The sequence below is a fragment of the Balaenoptera borealis genome, assembly GCF_965194805.1.
Source record: "Balaenoptera borealis genome assembly, chromosome: 6".
Taxonomy (NCBI): Eukaryota; Metazoa; Chordata; class Mammalia; order Artiodactyla; family Balaenopteridae; genus Balaenoptera; species Balaenoptera borealis.
This window is the reverse complement of record NC_138863.1, coordinates 33679113-33695027: the sequence shown is the minus strand read 5'-3', so window position 1 is coordinate 33695027 and position 15915 is coordinate 33679113. Positions and strand designations below refer to the sequence as shown.

The window sequence follows — 15915 nt, the reverse complement described above, 5'->3', positions numbered from 1 at the left end:
CGCCGCTCTCCTGTCCGCCCAGCCGCCGGGCCCCGGGCAGGGGCCCGGCCCCGGCCGCACCCCCGCCGCCGCCGCCTCCCCGGAACCAACTAGTCTGTGAGGGCGGTGACCAGACCGGCTTATTTAAAAGGGGTGGGAACCGGACAAGCGCTGAGACGCGCAGCCACTGCAGGGAGAGAGCGCAGCCGGAGCTCCTCCTCCTTCCGCCGCCGCCTCCCGACTGAAAGTAGCTAGCCCGGCCGGCCCTTGCCTACCGGAATGTGTCCTTCGGTCACAATGCCCCTTCTCAACCCTCAAACAACAAGTTCTGATTCTACAGTATTCCTGTAATTCCTTTCTCTGTGTATTTACCTACTTTTATCTTTCAATGTGCATTTCCATCTTGGCACCCTAACAAACAATTCAAAAATGCCACCTAATGCATTATGCCACTGAGCACTGTAGCCAGTGATTTTAAGTGTACTAGATTATCTTCAGGTTGAAAAGAGTGTAAGCTGAAGAAATAAATGTCTACATCTTAACTAAAGGCAGGGGTCAAAACAACTTATGGTTAGTTTGAAAATGCTTTAAGGCCCGACTATCAGAGCTGACTGAAAACATTTGAGTTAGGCAGAGTTGTAATGTTATGTGAATAGTGAGAAGTGTTACAAACACAGTAGCCATATATTTTAATTAAAACAGAGTTTATTAGCTTTTCTTTTAATATAAACATGAGGAAGAAAAACCACATAAGTTGTAGCATTCTTTTCAAAATAAAACTGCAATCAGTACTTGAATTTCCAAGCTCCAAACTCCATAAACAATATTTTTTGAGGTGGTAGATTGTAGTATTTTATATACCATAATTTATCATTTATGTCTCTGTCCCTTAAAAATGATGGAACCTGCAGCACTCAGTATAATGTGAAGCCTTGCTATAAAGACAGAAAGTACTTCTGGCCCAGAAATGCTTTGTTTGCAGGCAAAATTCCTAGGATTACATTTGAGAAGGTAGGAGGAGAAAGATTTCACATAGTTGAGAACACTTTTTTTTTTTTTTTTTTTTTAATATTTCAAGTTTAGGTGACATCGTTACCAATCTCCAAAAAGACTGATTACTGGACCTCCCTGCCTTTTAAAGCCTGAGGTAAGGGTTCCTAAGGTTTATATGTTTCCTCTTAAATAGAACTTGAAGTGAGACACCTACAGCCAGGTTAACACACAGGATAGAAAAGCTGTTTCGTATCACTTACTCTCCTGTCCCTACTATTAGGGTCCAGTTCCTTTCAATTTATTACATGTGAATTAACACTGTTGTTCATAATTCCTTTACCAAATCTAGAAAAAAGAAACTTAGGTGATCAAGCAGGTAAGCAGCCCAGCCTTGCAAAGGACTATTTTAAAAAGAGGAGGGGAGGTATCCCCTCAAGTCTTAGTGCAATTTTAAGCTTTGATACTTGTAGAAGTATAAATGCCACAAACTTACAAAACATCATTTGAAAGTTTAATCGAATTTCTTCTAAACTCATTTAGTTTTGTAAATTTTAAACGTTAAGCGTTTATTGTTTTATTTTTTATTTTTTAAAATTTATGTATTTATTTATTTATGGCTGTGTGGGGTCTTCATTTCTGTGCGAGGGCTTTCTCTAGTTGTGGCAAGTGGGGGCCACTCTTCATCGCGGTGTGCGGGCCTCTCATTATCGCGGCCTCTCTTGTTGAGGAGCACAGGCTCCAGACGCACAGGCTCAGTAATTGTGGCTCACGGGCCTTCCCAAGCCAGGGCTCGAACCTGTGTCCCCAACAAGAGAGCCTGCGACAGTGAGAGGCCCGCGCACCGCGATGAAGAGTGGCCCCCGCTTGCCACAACTAGAGAAAGCCCTCACACAGAAACGACCCAACACGCCATTAAATAAATTAATTAATTTAAAAAAATAAAAAATAAAAAAATAAAAGCATAATGTTTAAAATGTACAAAAGTAAATGAGTTTAGAAGAAATTCGATTAAAGTTTCAAGTGATGTTTTGCCAGTCTAGCATTTATACTTCTGCAACAGTGTTCTGGAGTATCCAAGCACACTATATTAAAGCTTAAAATTGTTGTAAGACTTTTCGGACACCTTCTATTTCATCACCGGCTTGTTAATTACTGGACCACCATGTTGGCTGGAATTATGAAAATATCCTTTAATACAAGTATATAACAAAGAGGAAAATCATCACAAAATCAGAAGCACCATTATAGTTAACAAGAAATGCAGCACGGACCCAACAGAAGGAAATAACCTACTTTCTCTGTTTATGATTGCAAACATGCTAATATGCTAATAAGTACTGCCTGCAAAGAATTTGGATGACATGTGCTATTCAGCAGCTTTTTGGTTTAAATTGATTGCCAATAATGACTAGCAGCTTCAATGATATAGTAGGGAGGAAGAACCCTGCAAAACCTAACGATGCTACGACAGTCTGTTCCGAAGTTTGGCTTTATGAGTTGTTAGGAGTCCCATGTTTGTTTTTTTTTTCTTTCTCTGTTTATGATCGCAAACATGCTAATATGCTAATAAGTACTGCCTGCAAAGAATTTGGATGACATGAGTTATTCAGCAGCTTTTTGGTTTCAATTGATTGCCAATAATGACTAGCAGCTTCAATGATATAGTAGGGAGGAAGAACCCTGCAAAACCTAACGATGCTACGACAGTCTGTTCCGAAGTTTGGCTTTATGAGTTGTTAGGAGTCCCATGTTTTTTTTTTGTTTTTTTTTTGTTTTTTTTTTTCTTTCTCTGTTTATGATCGCAAACATGCTAATACGCTAATAAGTACTGCCTGCAAAGAATTTGGATGACATGTGTTATTCAGCAGCTTTTTGGTTTAAATTGATTGCCAATAATGACTAGCAGCTTCAATGATATAGTAGGGAGGAAGAACCCTGCAAAACCTAACGATGCTACAACAGTCTGTTCCGAAGTTTGGCTTTATGAGTTGTTAGGAGACCCATGTTTTTTTTTTGTTTTTTTTTTCTTTCTCTGTTTATGATCGCAAACATGCTAATATGCTAATAAGTACTGCCTGCAAAGAATTTGGATGACATGTGTTATTCAGCAGCTTTTTGGTTTAAATTGATTGCCAATAATGACTAGCAGCTTCAATGATATAGTAGGGAGGAAGAACCCTGCAAAACCTAACGATGCTACGACAGTCTGTTCCGAAGTTTGGCTTTATGAGTTGTTAGGAGTCCCATGGTTTTTTTTGTTTTTTTTTTTGTTTTTTTTTCTTTTTTTGTTTTTTTTGTTTTTTGTTTTTTTTTCTTTTTTGTTTTTTTTTTGTTTTTTTTTCTTTTTTGTTTTTTTTTTTTCTTTCTCTGTTTATGATCGCAAACATGCTAATATGCTAATAAGTACTGCCTGCAAAGAATTTGGATGACATGTGTTATTCAGCAGCTTTTTGGTTTAAATTGATTGCCAATAATGACTAGCAGCTTCAATGATATAGTAGGGAGGAAGAACCCTGCAAAACCTAACGACGCTATGACAGTCTGTTCCGAAGTTTGGCTTTATGAGTTGTTAGGAGTCCCATGGTTTTTTTTGTTTTTTTTTTTGTTTTTTTTTCTTTTTTTGTTTTTTTTGTTTTTTTTGTTTTTTGTTTGTTTTTTTTCTTTTTTGTTTTTTTTTTGTTTTTTTTTTTTTGTTTTTTTTTTTTTCTTTCTCTGTTTATGATCGCAAACATGCTAATATTCTAATAAGTACTGCCTGCAAAGAATTTGGATGACATGTGTTATTCAGCAGCTTTTTGGTTTCAATTGATTGCCAATAATGACTAGCAGCTTCAATGATATAGTAGGGAGGAAGAACCCTGCAAAACCTAACGATGCTACGACAGTCTGTTCCGAAGTTTGGCTTTATGAGTTGTTAGGAGTCCCATGTTTTTTTTTTGTTTTTTTTTCTTTTTTTGTTTTTTTTGTTTTTTTGTTGTTTTTTTGTTTTTTTTTCTTTTTTTTTTTTTTTGTTTTTTTTTGGTTTGTTTTTTTTTGTTTTTTTTTTGTTTTTTTTTTTCTTTTTTTTTTTTGGAGTCCCATTTTTTGATGGTAATACTGCACTGATTCTAAAGGAATATGCAGCATTATGGGACAGTGAGGCAAGAAAAACATAGAAGTTATATAGTTAGTGTCTTTAAAGTCTAAAAATTTAAGCTATTAATTAAAAAACCTCACATAGCTCACAGCTATCAGATATCTGTGTGTGGATTGGGAGCAGATATCTGTGCGTGGATTGGGAGCTTTTAGCTTTGGAGTGGTTTTTGTAACTCTGTTTACAATAAAAAGGACAGAAGAGCGTGTTACACTGACGAGGTCCCGTTCTTTCCTATGAGCATAATCTTCGCTTGTCCATGAGTCTCTTGAATTCAATGTCTTTCTTTAAGGTGAAAATACTAACTTTGCTGGTTTCTGAGCAGGAGAGGTGATATTTCTCCAGTTCTTGTTTCGAGGGGTTTATGATGTTACAACCCCTCACTTCTCCCTTAAGAGAGGATGGCATTGGAGCGCCGAATACCAATGAAATGATCAGCGCTGAAAGACCTTCTCATAGCAGCTCTACACACGTCTTTGTATTCGTCGTCACACAATCTGGAAATGGCCTAGGAAAGTCAATCAGGTAGAACATAGGTATAATTAGGGTGAAAAAAAAATGTTCGGACCTTAAAAAAACAAAAAAAGCATCATTGATAAGCCACACATCTACATTCGTTTAGATAGTTCATAGTTACTGCTACTTTGGATAGCTGATATCTACACTAACTGACAATTCCCTAAGGTAATAACCTTTAAGGGCTATGATTAGATTGCTGGGGCAAGGGGTAACTTGCCCTAATAACTTAGAGTTACTTAAAAATTGGGTTCCTAATGATAGGCTCCTAATAGCAATATCATCTGTTACCTACACACGTGATCCTTAAACGTAATGGACATACACTTGGGCAAAATCAGTGTTTACTCAGCTATTCAACTTCTATTCAGTTTTCATTAGTTATTACATACTCTAAGAAAATTTTAATCAGGTAGGTATGTGCTGAAGGTAGGAGAGGTCTAATGACAAGCGCTGAAAGGTGCTATTTCACTTGCACATAAATTATGGTAGAAAAACATCTTATTCTAAAGTACCACCAAGGTACCACAGAAAGTATCAATTTTAAATGTGTTCATTTCAGTTGTGAATTTTGCTGTATACCCACCAAAAATCATAAGCCATAAGTATTACTTTGTTCCATGTACGTTACCATTTATATTAAAAACTCATGTACTTTCTACAGCCAGTATCTGAATCCACATTATACCTTCCAAGTATAGGTCTCTCAGGTTAGCCACGGATGCTTTGTCTAATAAACTCATGGGACTGAACTGTGATACACATACACACACACACACACACACACACACACACGAACTGCAAGCTGAGTAAAAAACAGTTAAGAGGGAATTCCCTGGTGGCGCAGTGGTTAAGAATCCGCCTGCCAATGCAGGGGACACGGGTTTGAGCCCTGGTCCGGGAAGATCCCACATGCCGAGGAGCAACTAAGCCCGTGTGCCACAACTACTGAGCCTGCGCTCTAGAGCCCGTGCTCTGCAACAAGGGCAGCCACTGCAATGAGACGCCTGCGCACCGCAATGAAGAGCAGCCCCCGCCCGCCGCAGCTACAGAAAGCCCGCGTGCAGCAGCGAAGACCCAATGCAGCCATAAATAAATAAATACATTTCTTTATTTATTAAAAATATCAAGACAGTAGAAATAGTCCAAAACATCAATTATTAAAAAAAAAAAAGACAGTTAAGAGTGGTAAGTAGATTATGTAGGTACATATGATTAGGGATACAATTTTAAGAAATTATTCATGTATGGTTATATGTAAGTGTAGAGGTTCAAATGGAAAACCATTAAGAACAGATTAACTATGATTTAAAGTATTCTGAATTATGGTTACAGAAGAGACAATTTTTTTTTTTTATAATGTGGGATCCCTGTATAAACCATAAAAGACACAGGAAATATGATGCCAACGGGTCAATAAGCTCTTCAAACTGTTAACAGCTTTCCATTTTCCTAATCACTGCTTAATATAATTTAGCTACAGATGTGGCTTCGGTGGCTGACAGAAAACCCCAGTTAGTGATTTCACAGCCTTACCTCTAAGTTCTGTGCTCTTTCTTTGCTAAGAGGAGTGAATAGAACATTCAGGTTGTTGTCATGTGCTAAGGAGCGAAGGTCAAAGTAGTATTTGGCATACACACTGACAGGAACATAAATATTAAACTGAAGTAGCTCCAGGAAGTGCCTTTCCATCTCATTCCTGGGGGAGGAGGAGAAGACAAAACCAACACAGGACAATTTTAGTCAACTGGGCTATCTTCAAAAATACCATTCTGAGCTACTAGGATGGCTCTAAATACTGTTTTGAAACAAATAATGGCTACCCAGCTGGATTAATACCCTAATGTTCAAACAAGGTACAGCCATTTGTGGTCCTTTCTGCGTCCCAGCACTTTGAGTCTGGGACAAGGGGGAAGAGGTTATGGCCCTCTTATGCACTCATGCTGCTGACTCAGGGGCTCATTCTTCAGAGTTCCATTAGTGCAGCTGTACGATTCATGCTCCACACTCACTCACAAGGCCAAGCTATAGTGATCAGATGAAAGGAATGATGTATGCTGTTTATTAGCTCTGAAGAACTTGCAGACATTTTCACCGGGCTGATGACAGGAAGGGGCTTACTGAAGTAGAGACGAGCCAACAAAAGGAGTGGGCACATCACCACGGCAACAAAATGGATCCATCGAGAGCCACTGCTATTATCTCTGAGGGGGGAAAACTCTTGAGGCAACAAGGATTCATCTCAAGTAAATAAATAAATAAGCTACATTCCATGGGAAAGGGAATCCCCCCACCCCCACCCCGTGCATGGAGCTGTGTCAAAGGGCATAATGCAAGTTTCTGTTCACCTTAAAACCTTACTAGGGTGAGTTGTCGTCACCATGACAGGACAGGATGCACTTTTTAAGCTTAGGAAGGCAGTAAGATTATGTCTCAGCTAGACTAAACCCACTTTACGATACGACCTCTGATAGAGCAGTTGTTTCCCCCGGTGTTAGGAGAGCAGCCCAGAATGTTCAGACCTACCGCCCCTTGCCAGGACAGACTGCACACGCCCACAGAGGGCGAATTCAATGAAGTGGGAAGGTAGAGTGCTGGGAGCAGGCTTCTGCTATATGACCATATCCAGCCATTTGCTTGCCAAATGTTTAAGTAAATAAATATAAAATTAGAGTAAATCTTACCACTTTCCACAGCAATCACTTTAGAGAGTTGATTATATAAAAATGATAAATACCCAAACAAACATGCAAGTGGCTTATTTTACAATACATTTGGTTTCCTGGTTTTAAAGTGTTAATATTTTATCCATTGGATAAATCAACAAATGCTCCATGTTCTCCTGTATGGAGAGCAGAGTATGAGCAGAAATGAGGTTTCTCATTTGTTGAACTTTAAACCTAACTGAACCTACTTCCAAAATTCATTTCCTGTTCATACGGCCAGAAGTCTATAGAAATGTAAACCAGATAATGTTTTGATAATCAGCTAATCAGGACTTAATTTACTACAGGAATAAATGCACTTCACTATCCCTTTTATATTTTCTCCACTAATATATTTTAATTGTGTGGAAATACAGTACTTCATAGGATTAACATGTCTATTAATAGAGCTTTAATCACTGAAGAAAAGCATTATGCCTACAGAATATGCATCTTCTGTGTTTTTTGCTGTTTTTAAATGGCTAGGTGGCTGAAAAGAGCCTACCACTTACAGGCGCAGCAAACTGTCTGAACAGCAGCTGCTCAGTTTAACTTACTCTTTTGAAGGGAAATATATATTTAACAAGACACAGAGATGTTAGAAAGTTTTAAGGAAAAGCTGATAGACAGCAATTTTTCAATTCAGACTCAAAATGAGACCATTACAAAGAGTAGTCAACAGCAGAGGGATGAAACAAATGTGTATTAAACACTTTGTTGTAATGCTTTCCAACTCCCAAAGATCCTAAACAAAAGCAGCCTATTATAAACATAACTCCTGGTGATCCTCCGTTCTACACAGAAAAGCATTGTTTAGAATTAGTTTCTTCATAGCTGGACAGTGCCGCCAATGCTCCTGGGCTCAATGTCTATGAACACCCACACGTTTCCCTGCATGTTCTCGGATGTTGTACCTGGAACCAGAGCCCCAGTCAGCTCAGTTGCAGATTCTGAGAAAATTTCAGCTGCCATCATGGCAGGGATGGTGTTCACGATTACAAATTTTCCTTCCTTCAAGGGACCAGTTTAAAGACTGATGATAGTGTTGGTCAACGTCACTTTAGTTTCTGCAACTTCCAAAAGTACTTCTATTCATTTCAAATTCCTTATCTGCTGTTACACTGTTTGCTAAGATTGCTACCAGCAATATCACCATGACCACCTGGTTTACATGATCACCAAAGTGGGCATTTTCACCAAAAGCCACTTTGACAGCTACTGACAGTTACTGGTCCCTTCTCTTAGTCACAACTTTCCTCGCTTCAGCTGTAAATATGCACTTTGGTAATTGTGAATTATCTAGAGTAAGGGGCAAAGGTAACAAAAACAAACTCTTGCCCCTGCCTGCCATCTTGATCGGCCTCTGCTGTCCAATATAATCAAGAGGTGTCCTTTCCCATTTTCCTGAATGCCACCCACAAAGACAGGTTCACTGTCAAGCGGGCACTTCGAGAGTCTGCTGGAATTACCTCTCTGGCTCATCCTGCTTCCCACCCTTGGGGCCCTTCACCAGAGCCAGACTGGAAGCCTGGCGTTTCATGCCAATGTGAGCGTGCCATTTGTGAGGAGAACCTGCCTAGTTAACTCAAGGCCCCACAAAGTGCCGCTGTGTTTGCTGAGTGCCCTGGGTGAGGCCCCAGGGATGCTTCCCGGACTACCTGAGAGGTAGGTGTTTCCTAACTCAGCAGACTTTAGGGGAGGAGACAGGAACACAGGGATCTGAAACCTTTATATGTGGCTACCTGTACATCATAGTTTCTGTAACAACAGAACCTCAGATAAAAAGGAGAAAAAGACCAGCAAAAGCAAATACACAATGTGTGACTCAGGTTGAAATTATAACCTGTCAGTAGTCTAGAGGCCCTAAGACCTTAACAGTGGCCACTTGCTTCAAAGACCAGGCATGTGCCCCTTAAAAATGGACTGGACCTGGTAGACAGCTTTAAGAAAGCTGTCAAGTTACTGACTGTACCATGTTGTTCTGATAGTGAGCTTGTAAAATGATTGGCAAAAACCACCAGAAAAATAATTTCAATTTATCAAGCAGAATATTACAACAATAACACATCAAGACCTACCAATTAATGAGGGGAAATACAAATTGTTATACTACAGCTAGATAGAAAGAAGTCTGTAATTTGATGTCTATTTCAGCTCTCTGCACAAGGTAACCTTTCTTAAAATGTAACATTTCTTAAAAATGTAAACTTTATGAGAGCAAATGAGGTATTGGAAAATGGTTAGAAAGTTCACGGTAACCTTACAAACTCACATGTCCTCAACTGTAACGTCCTTGAGGATCTGGCAGTCGTCCACATTCCATACAGCCTGATCGTCCCAAAACTTGGAGGCAAGAAGAATGGCTCCCAAAACAATTCTTTTCCAGTTAGTGGGGCAAATGTCGATCTCAGCATAAGTTAAAAGCCTTTCTAAGTAAACCTGCAAAAGTAGAGCACTGATCTTTGATTTTAGTTCAGTTTAAGTGCTGGGATAAGAATTGTTAGGAATGACAGATTTCATCTCTTTTTGACACCCCTTTTATTCCTAGGTTCTACAAAGACTTTGCTCAGCCAAGCCAAGGCCAGAGGCCAGGTCACGGTTGTAAGTCAGATATTTCTGTTAGTCTGATATTTCTACTCTGCCCGTGTGAATTTCCAACCCAATTTTGGTCACAGGAATGAAAGGACATCTCAGCAAAGGGCATTCTAAAGACACGCATTGTATTATTACCTTCCCACTTGTCAAGGGCAGCACATACAGCCCAGTGTCGACTTCAACTGTTCAGTAAATGCTTGAGTGCCTATCACGTGCAATGTTAACTACAAGACTGGTGGTGGTTGCATGGCGATTTTACATAACGCTTGAGTGTGTAAAATTCTGGTAAGACTGAGCACATCTTTACCTTCTCTTCAGAGTCACCAGTCCTTTTGCGGCATGAACTTGAAGATAAAAACTGGTGGTCAAGAGAGCCTCCCAGTGGCTGCTGCGTGGCACAGCAGGACAGGCAGTACAAAGGGGCTTTACAGCTGTCAAGTATTCCCATATTTTAGTGCCTTTTTCAGGAACACACATGCATACAAAGGGTAGTCCTTTTCATATCCCCAATTTTTCACATCTCCATTATCATTTCATTATTCGTTTCTGTCTTACATAATCTGCAGCTTAGTCAATTCTTTTGGTTTTAAGGTGGGAAGACCTGCCTGTGTCTGTATCCCTGGGGCTCCTCTAAACCTGCCGGTTTGTGAGATGATTTCATGGTTTCTTTTACATGTATCAAATGTCTACCCTACAAAGAACTGGATGGAGTTAACAGCTGAGCAAAGATTAGAGAGGTTAAGCTGTGATTTGTTGTTACCTCTGTAGAAGAGTGTATATGCCATTTGACAAAAAGAAAAATGTCCAGTTTTAAAGAGTCTGTTTACTCTCTGAAGGGTTATCAGATTGACAGCTCAGATTCGCCCATGCCCTCCAAACTCTACTGTGTTTTCAAACACGGGTATTGAGATTATATGTTCTTAGTGAAATTCGGCTCCCATTCCCCAAAGAACTCAGCACTCTCTAGTACCCTAAGAACGACTCTCCCCGCAAGGTTCAACTCTCTACTTTATGGGACTAATCAGAGGCACTGAAACGACACTGGCAATCTCTCAACTTCCTCTCACCTTTGTACTGGCAAACTTGGTACACGTGCCGCTGTTCATTTACCCCACTTGCCCTCCTGTCTCGGAGGAAGCGAGATGTCTTTCTTTTCACTGAAGCTCACTCTCCTGTGAGTGAAGTTGATCCCACCTCACTTCTGCAGAGCACTGTGCCCACAGTTAGTCTCTTTTGGAACAACTTCTCCCTCTCTGTCAGAGGCTTCCTCCAGTGTGAATGCTTCCATGTCCCCAGCCTGTCCCCCACTGGCCCTCGACGGCGTCCTCAGGGCTGAGGCCAGCTCCTCATCTCCCATCCTCTCCTTAACCCACTTCAGTCAGCCTCCTGCTGCTACCACTCTACAGAGACTACTCTTGCCGTGGTCACCGGTGCCTTCACACAAACCACCCAGAGCTCTTCGTCCCAGAGCTCCACTCCCCAGGCCTTCCCTCATAAATGAAAGAGCACTGCCACACGCCCAGTCGCTGAGACCAAACACCTGCACTTGAGTGTATCCTGCTCCAATCTGTCAGAACTTCTTGTTATCCCTACCTTCACTGGTACCCTGACCGCTTTTCTGTCTGTCACTTCTGACTTGTATCGCTGCCACTGCCTAACTTCTCTGCCTCCCAACAGACTACAGTCTGTTCTCCCCAAAGCAGCCAGGAGAGCCTCTTAAATTAAGAGTACTTTATGCGCCTGCTCCAGATCTGCCAGAGGTTTCCCATCAAACAAATACCTTCTTCCCGTGGCCTGCAAGTTACGAGGCCCTGTGCGGTACGGCCTTGTCCTTCCGTGACCTCATCACCTATGCTCTTTCCCTCATTCCCCGCTCGGATCACAATGGCCACCTTGCTTTTCCTTGAACACACAGAACAAGTTCCTGTCTCAGAGCCTTGCACTTGTCCCCTCTGCCCGTAATGCCAGCGTACCTGATCTTCCTCAGTTCAGCCAGGTCCTGGGTTCAAACATTACCTCTTTAAAGAGGCTCTTCCTGAGCTTTCTAGTAAGCCCCTCTAATCACTTTATCCCTTTACCTTGCTTTCTCTTCATGGTTTTTACCACTACTTGAAATAGTCATCTTTTAAAAAACACTCATTAAAAAAAAACACTTATACTTTGCTATACACCTGAAACTAACACAACACTGTAAATCAACTGTACTCCGATAAAAAAAAAAAAAAAAAAAAAAATTTACGTCTTCCACACTTGCTCCATAAAGGCAAGAACTTTATTTATCCAACTTGTTCTCTCCTCCACCCCCCACATGTAGAAAAGTGACACAGAGTAGGTATTCAGTGACATGGTATTTATGACATGAGCAACTTCTTGGTAGCATTTAGCGTTTGGACCATACTCTCCTTCTTGAACCTCTCCTGGTGTCTCTTAGGGTTCTCTGCTGGGTTTCCTACCACTGTAGCCACTCCTCTGGGGGTCTGTCCCTTAAGTGCTGACAGTCCCTACAGATCTATCTTCTAGCCACTTTTTATTTTACATACTTTCTCTGCATTTGAACAGCTACACTTAATTCCCTCCCTCTAGCTCAGATTCATGCTCCAATCCCATATATTCAAATGATTACTAGACACTGCCATTCTGCTGTCTCGCAGGTACATCAAGCTTAACTTGTCTACAAAGAAATGCCCCTCTTCCAACCCAAATACTCTCCTTCCTGCATTTCCTAGCTCTCTATATGCAAGCACCATTCCTGCCTCTCTCAAGCATGTGCTAAGCACTCCAAGTGGCCTGTAGCTCCAAGAAAAGGCCTGTGTCTGATCCAGTACCCACTGAGGGGTCTCTTTTCAAAAGGACAAGCCTCCTGTCCTCAATTCTGCCTTGACAGGAGCCGGCAGTGAGGGGCCTAAGTATTCCTTCCCCGCAGACCACGCAGCTGACTTTCCCCCCTACAGGTTTGCTATAGGGAGGAGTAAAACAATCCCAGCTACCTCTCACTTGAATATGATTTATTATTATTCAAATGATAAAATCTTACCATAGGAATTAGGAATGGATGACAAAAAGGTCCTTACACAGCTGTAGCTTACTTAGCAGGCTAACTAGAGTGAAGCCTTCTGAAGTCCTACTGGCACCCTAGTCCTGGGCAACTTCACATGCAGGCAATAAGAGGACAGCAGGGATGGTTAACACCATTATCCATTATCCAAGGAACAGAGAACTGAGGGCAGTAGTTCTCAATCAGGACACACGTCAGAACTGCCTAGGCAGTACAGTCTGGGACTCAGCTTCAAACTACCCGGCACCTGTTTCTGCCTGTGGACCAGAGCGTTCAGTTATTGCCCCGCCCTACCACCACAACATGCGTCGTCTGTGTGTGCGTGTGTGCACTGTGCGTGCACGTGTCCCCTCAGGTGTGGAAGGAGAAACCAGAAATCTCTCCTGCTGCCTTTAATAGCAATTGTTTTGTGATGAGAAAAGCAATGGCAACATTTTAAATCATAATGATTATTAAAGCTCAAATGTGTATACTTTACTTTCTTTTGATAGGTTTCTCATAATAAAGTTCTAATGATCATTTCAGGAACCTACTTTCATTTGGGAAAAACAGGACCATACCATGTGTACAAGACAGAAATTTCTACAGATGCTTTATGAAAGAAAAAATATCTTACCAAAGTTACTACTGCACTTTCAGCAGTTAGCTGTGCGGCACTACAAAGAGTATGAACAAATCTGTAAATGCATTTGTGTCCAGGATCATGCTCGAAGTATTCCTCTGGAAGCTTTTCTCGCTGAAAGGAGAAAAAATGCAATTTAAGTATCCACGGAAGAAAAATACTTAAAAGTACCCTTAAGATAGCAGTCTTCACACTTGGGCCCACGTGCCCCTTGAAATAATTTTGGTTGGGTGACATGTCTTGTAGTCTTTTAAATATAAACAATGGGATCCTAAAATACCACAGTGATCCAGTTCTCACCACCATTCATTAAAGAAAAATACAGGCACAACCGCAGAAAATTTATGTATTTCCACGTTCCTCCCCACAGAATTCTAACCAAATGTAAACTATTGGGTTGGCCAAAAAGTTCATTTGGTTTTAAGTAAAAATAAACGACACAGTTTTCATTTTCACCAAGCATTTTATTGAACAATATATTCACTAACCAAACAAACTTTTTGGCCAACCCACTATTTTTAGGCTCAAAAGTCTTGCTGATCACCATATGTCATACTTTTCTGTAATCAACTTTGAAAACACATTTCCAGTGTCCTGTAACCATAAGGCTCTAAGGATGTGCTGTCCTGTACAGCAGTCGCCAGCCACGTGTGGCTACAGAGCACCCAAAGAAGTGAATTTTAAAACTTTGTCATTTTAATTCGTTTAAAATTTAAACAGTTTTCTAATTTTCTTCTTAGAGGCCTTATCATATTAGGTTTATTTACAAATATTTATATTGTTTGATGCTATGGAAAATCATCCTTTAAAAAGATACATTTTCTGTTACTTGGGTATGTTTACTTACCTGCTCACTATTCATACAAAGTGCAACTCGGTTCATATCCATCAACCCCTTATACAACACGCCTTCGGGAAAATGACTAGACACAACATGGCGTGGGGAAGAAGACTTAAAGGAAGATGACTTTGACTTCGAGCTGGAGGAAGTAATTTTCTTCTAGTAATTAATTTCAAAGCAAATCAGCATGAAATAAACACAACTGTATAAGAGAAAAATACCACTTCAATAAAACTGACACTTACTGTGAGTGGATGTAATCTCTCATCAAAAATATCCAAGGATCTATCTGCATCTCTATAAAATAAGAATGTGCATTTAAAAAATTAATTCAGGAGTTACTATCTTAGTAAAATATCTGCTAGGAGTAGAGAGAGGGGTAGAGGAAGCTTAACCTTCAACAAAGCAAACAGTTTTATAAATTCTTCTCCTGGATTCCACCCTTAGAAAGGTTTCCTGACCTCTTTTTACTCAGCACATCAAGTTCCGTGAAATCTTTTCTACAACAACCAGCCAGAGTTGCCTCTATAAGCACTGACCCTCCCTAACAGGCAATGCTAGTAAACCAATATATTTTCACTCCTCTAACCTCACACTGGAATATGCAAGAACATTTTATAAAGCAGTGGTGGTGGGCAATAAATTCTTCTCACTTCAATCAATGTGAATATGAGATTCATGGTTTTTTCCCGTTTTTTTCTCTTTAGTTCTTTATATTCTTATTGTGTATTTCTTCTTGTCTCTTTTAAATAGTTTGAGTTAAAAATGTAATTGTCTTTTTATTTTAAAAGAAACCAGGCTTTTTAATTTAAAATTTCACCACACTAATACACTGCGCTCATTTGAACAGCGGTTCTCTAAATGTGGTCTGCAGGCCTCTGGGATTCTCCCCTATCCCCTCCTTCAGGAGGCCCAAGAGGTCAAAACTGCTTTTATAAGAATACTAAGACACTACCTGCCCTTCACATTGTGTGACATTTGCTATGGATGTATAAAAGCAAAAGTGGGTAAAACTGCTGGTTTCTGAGCATGAATCAAGGCAGTGGTACCAAACTGAATTAGAAGTCATTCAATTATTCACTGCCACTTGCAGTTAAAAATCTGCTTTCAGAACATCCTTGGTAACAGAGTAAAAATTAATAGTGTTCTTAAACCTTGGTCCTTCTTTTTAATATTCTGAGTAAGTGGAAAGTATGCATTAAGCACTTTTACATACTGAAATATGGCTGTGTTAAGGAAAAGCACTTGTGACTTGGCAGTAAGTCATTTTTTTCATAGAACACCATCTTTATTTGAAACACTTTTTTCATCGAACACCATCGTTATTTGAATGTACAACTGACACAGTCATTCTTTCAAAAATGAACAAAGTGAGCCTGTCACTTCAAGGAAAATAACTCTAAAGTTATTTGTTGCCAATGATAAAATTCAAGCCATCAAGCTAAAAATATCAGGATTTTTGGAAAACTTCTACCT

At 40.2% G+C, this 15915-nt stretch overlaps 1 protein-coding gene and 1 long non-coding RNA gene across 4 annotated transcripts in view; one reads left to right on the top strand and one right to left on the bottom strand.

Moving 5' to 3' along the window:
• Positions 1-676: 676 nt before the first annotated feature.
• The window catches only part of LOC309631099 (cyclin-Y-like protein 1), a 37617-nt gene continuing 22378 nt past the window's right edge, over positions 677-15915 (bottom strand). Inside the window, exons 6-10 of one of the 3 annotated variants that reach the window (XM_082397148.1) lie at positions 14685-14736; positions 13593-13712; positions 9599-9765; positions 6158-6320; positions 677-4613 (exon numbers count right to left, since the gene is read on the bottom strand). In XM_082397148.1, the coding sequence (XP_082253274.1) occupies positions 4497-4613; positions 6158-6320; positions 9599-9765; positions 13593-13712; positions 14685-14736 (619 nt within the window). In that variant the 3' untranslated portion in view covers positions 677-4496. The remainder of the gene's footprint in view (positions 4614-6157; positions 6321-9598; positions 9766-13592; positions 13713-14684; positions 14737-15915) is intronic. The other 2 variants (XM_082397149.1, XM_082397150.1) reach the window with 2 other exon arrangements.
• On the top strand, positions 8112-13640 carry LOC309631126. The gene is made up of 3 exons (XR_014246075.1): positions 8112-8991; positions 10240-10658; positions 13502-13640. It is a non-coding gene; the product is annotated as an uncharacterized lncRNA (long non-coding RNA).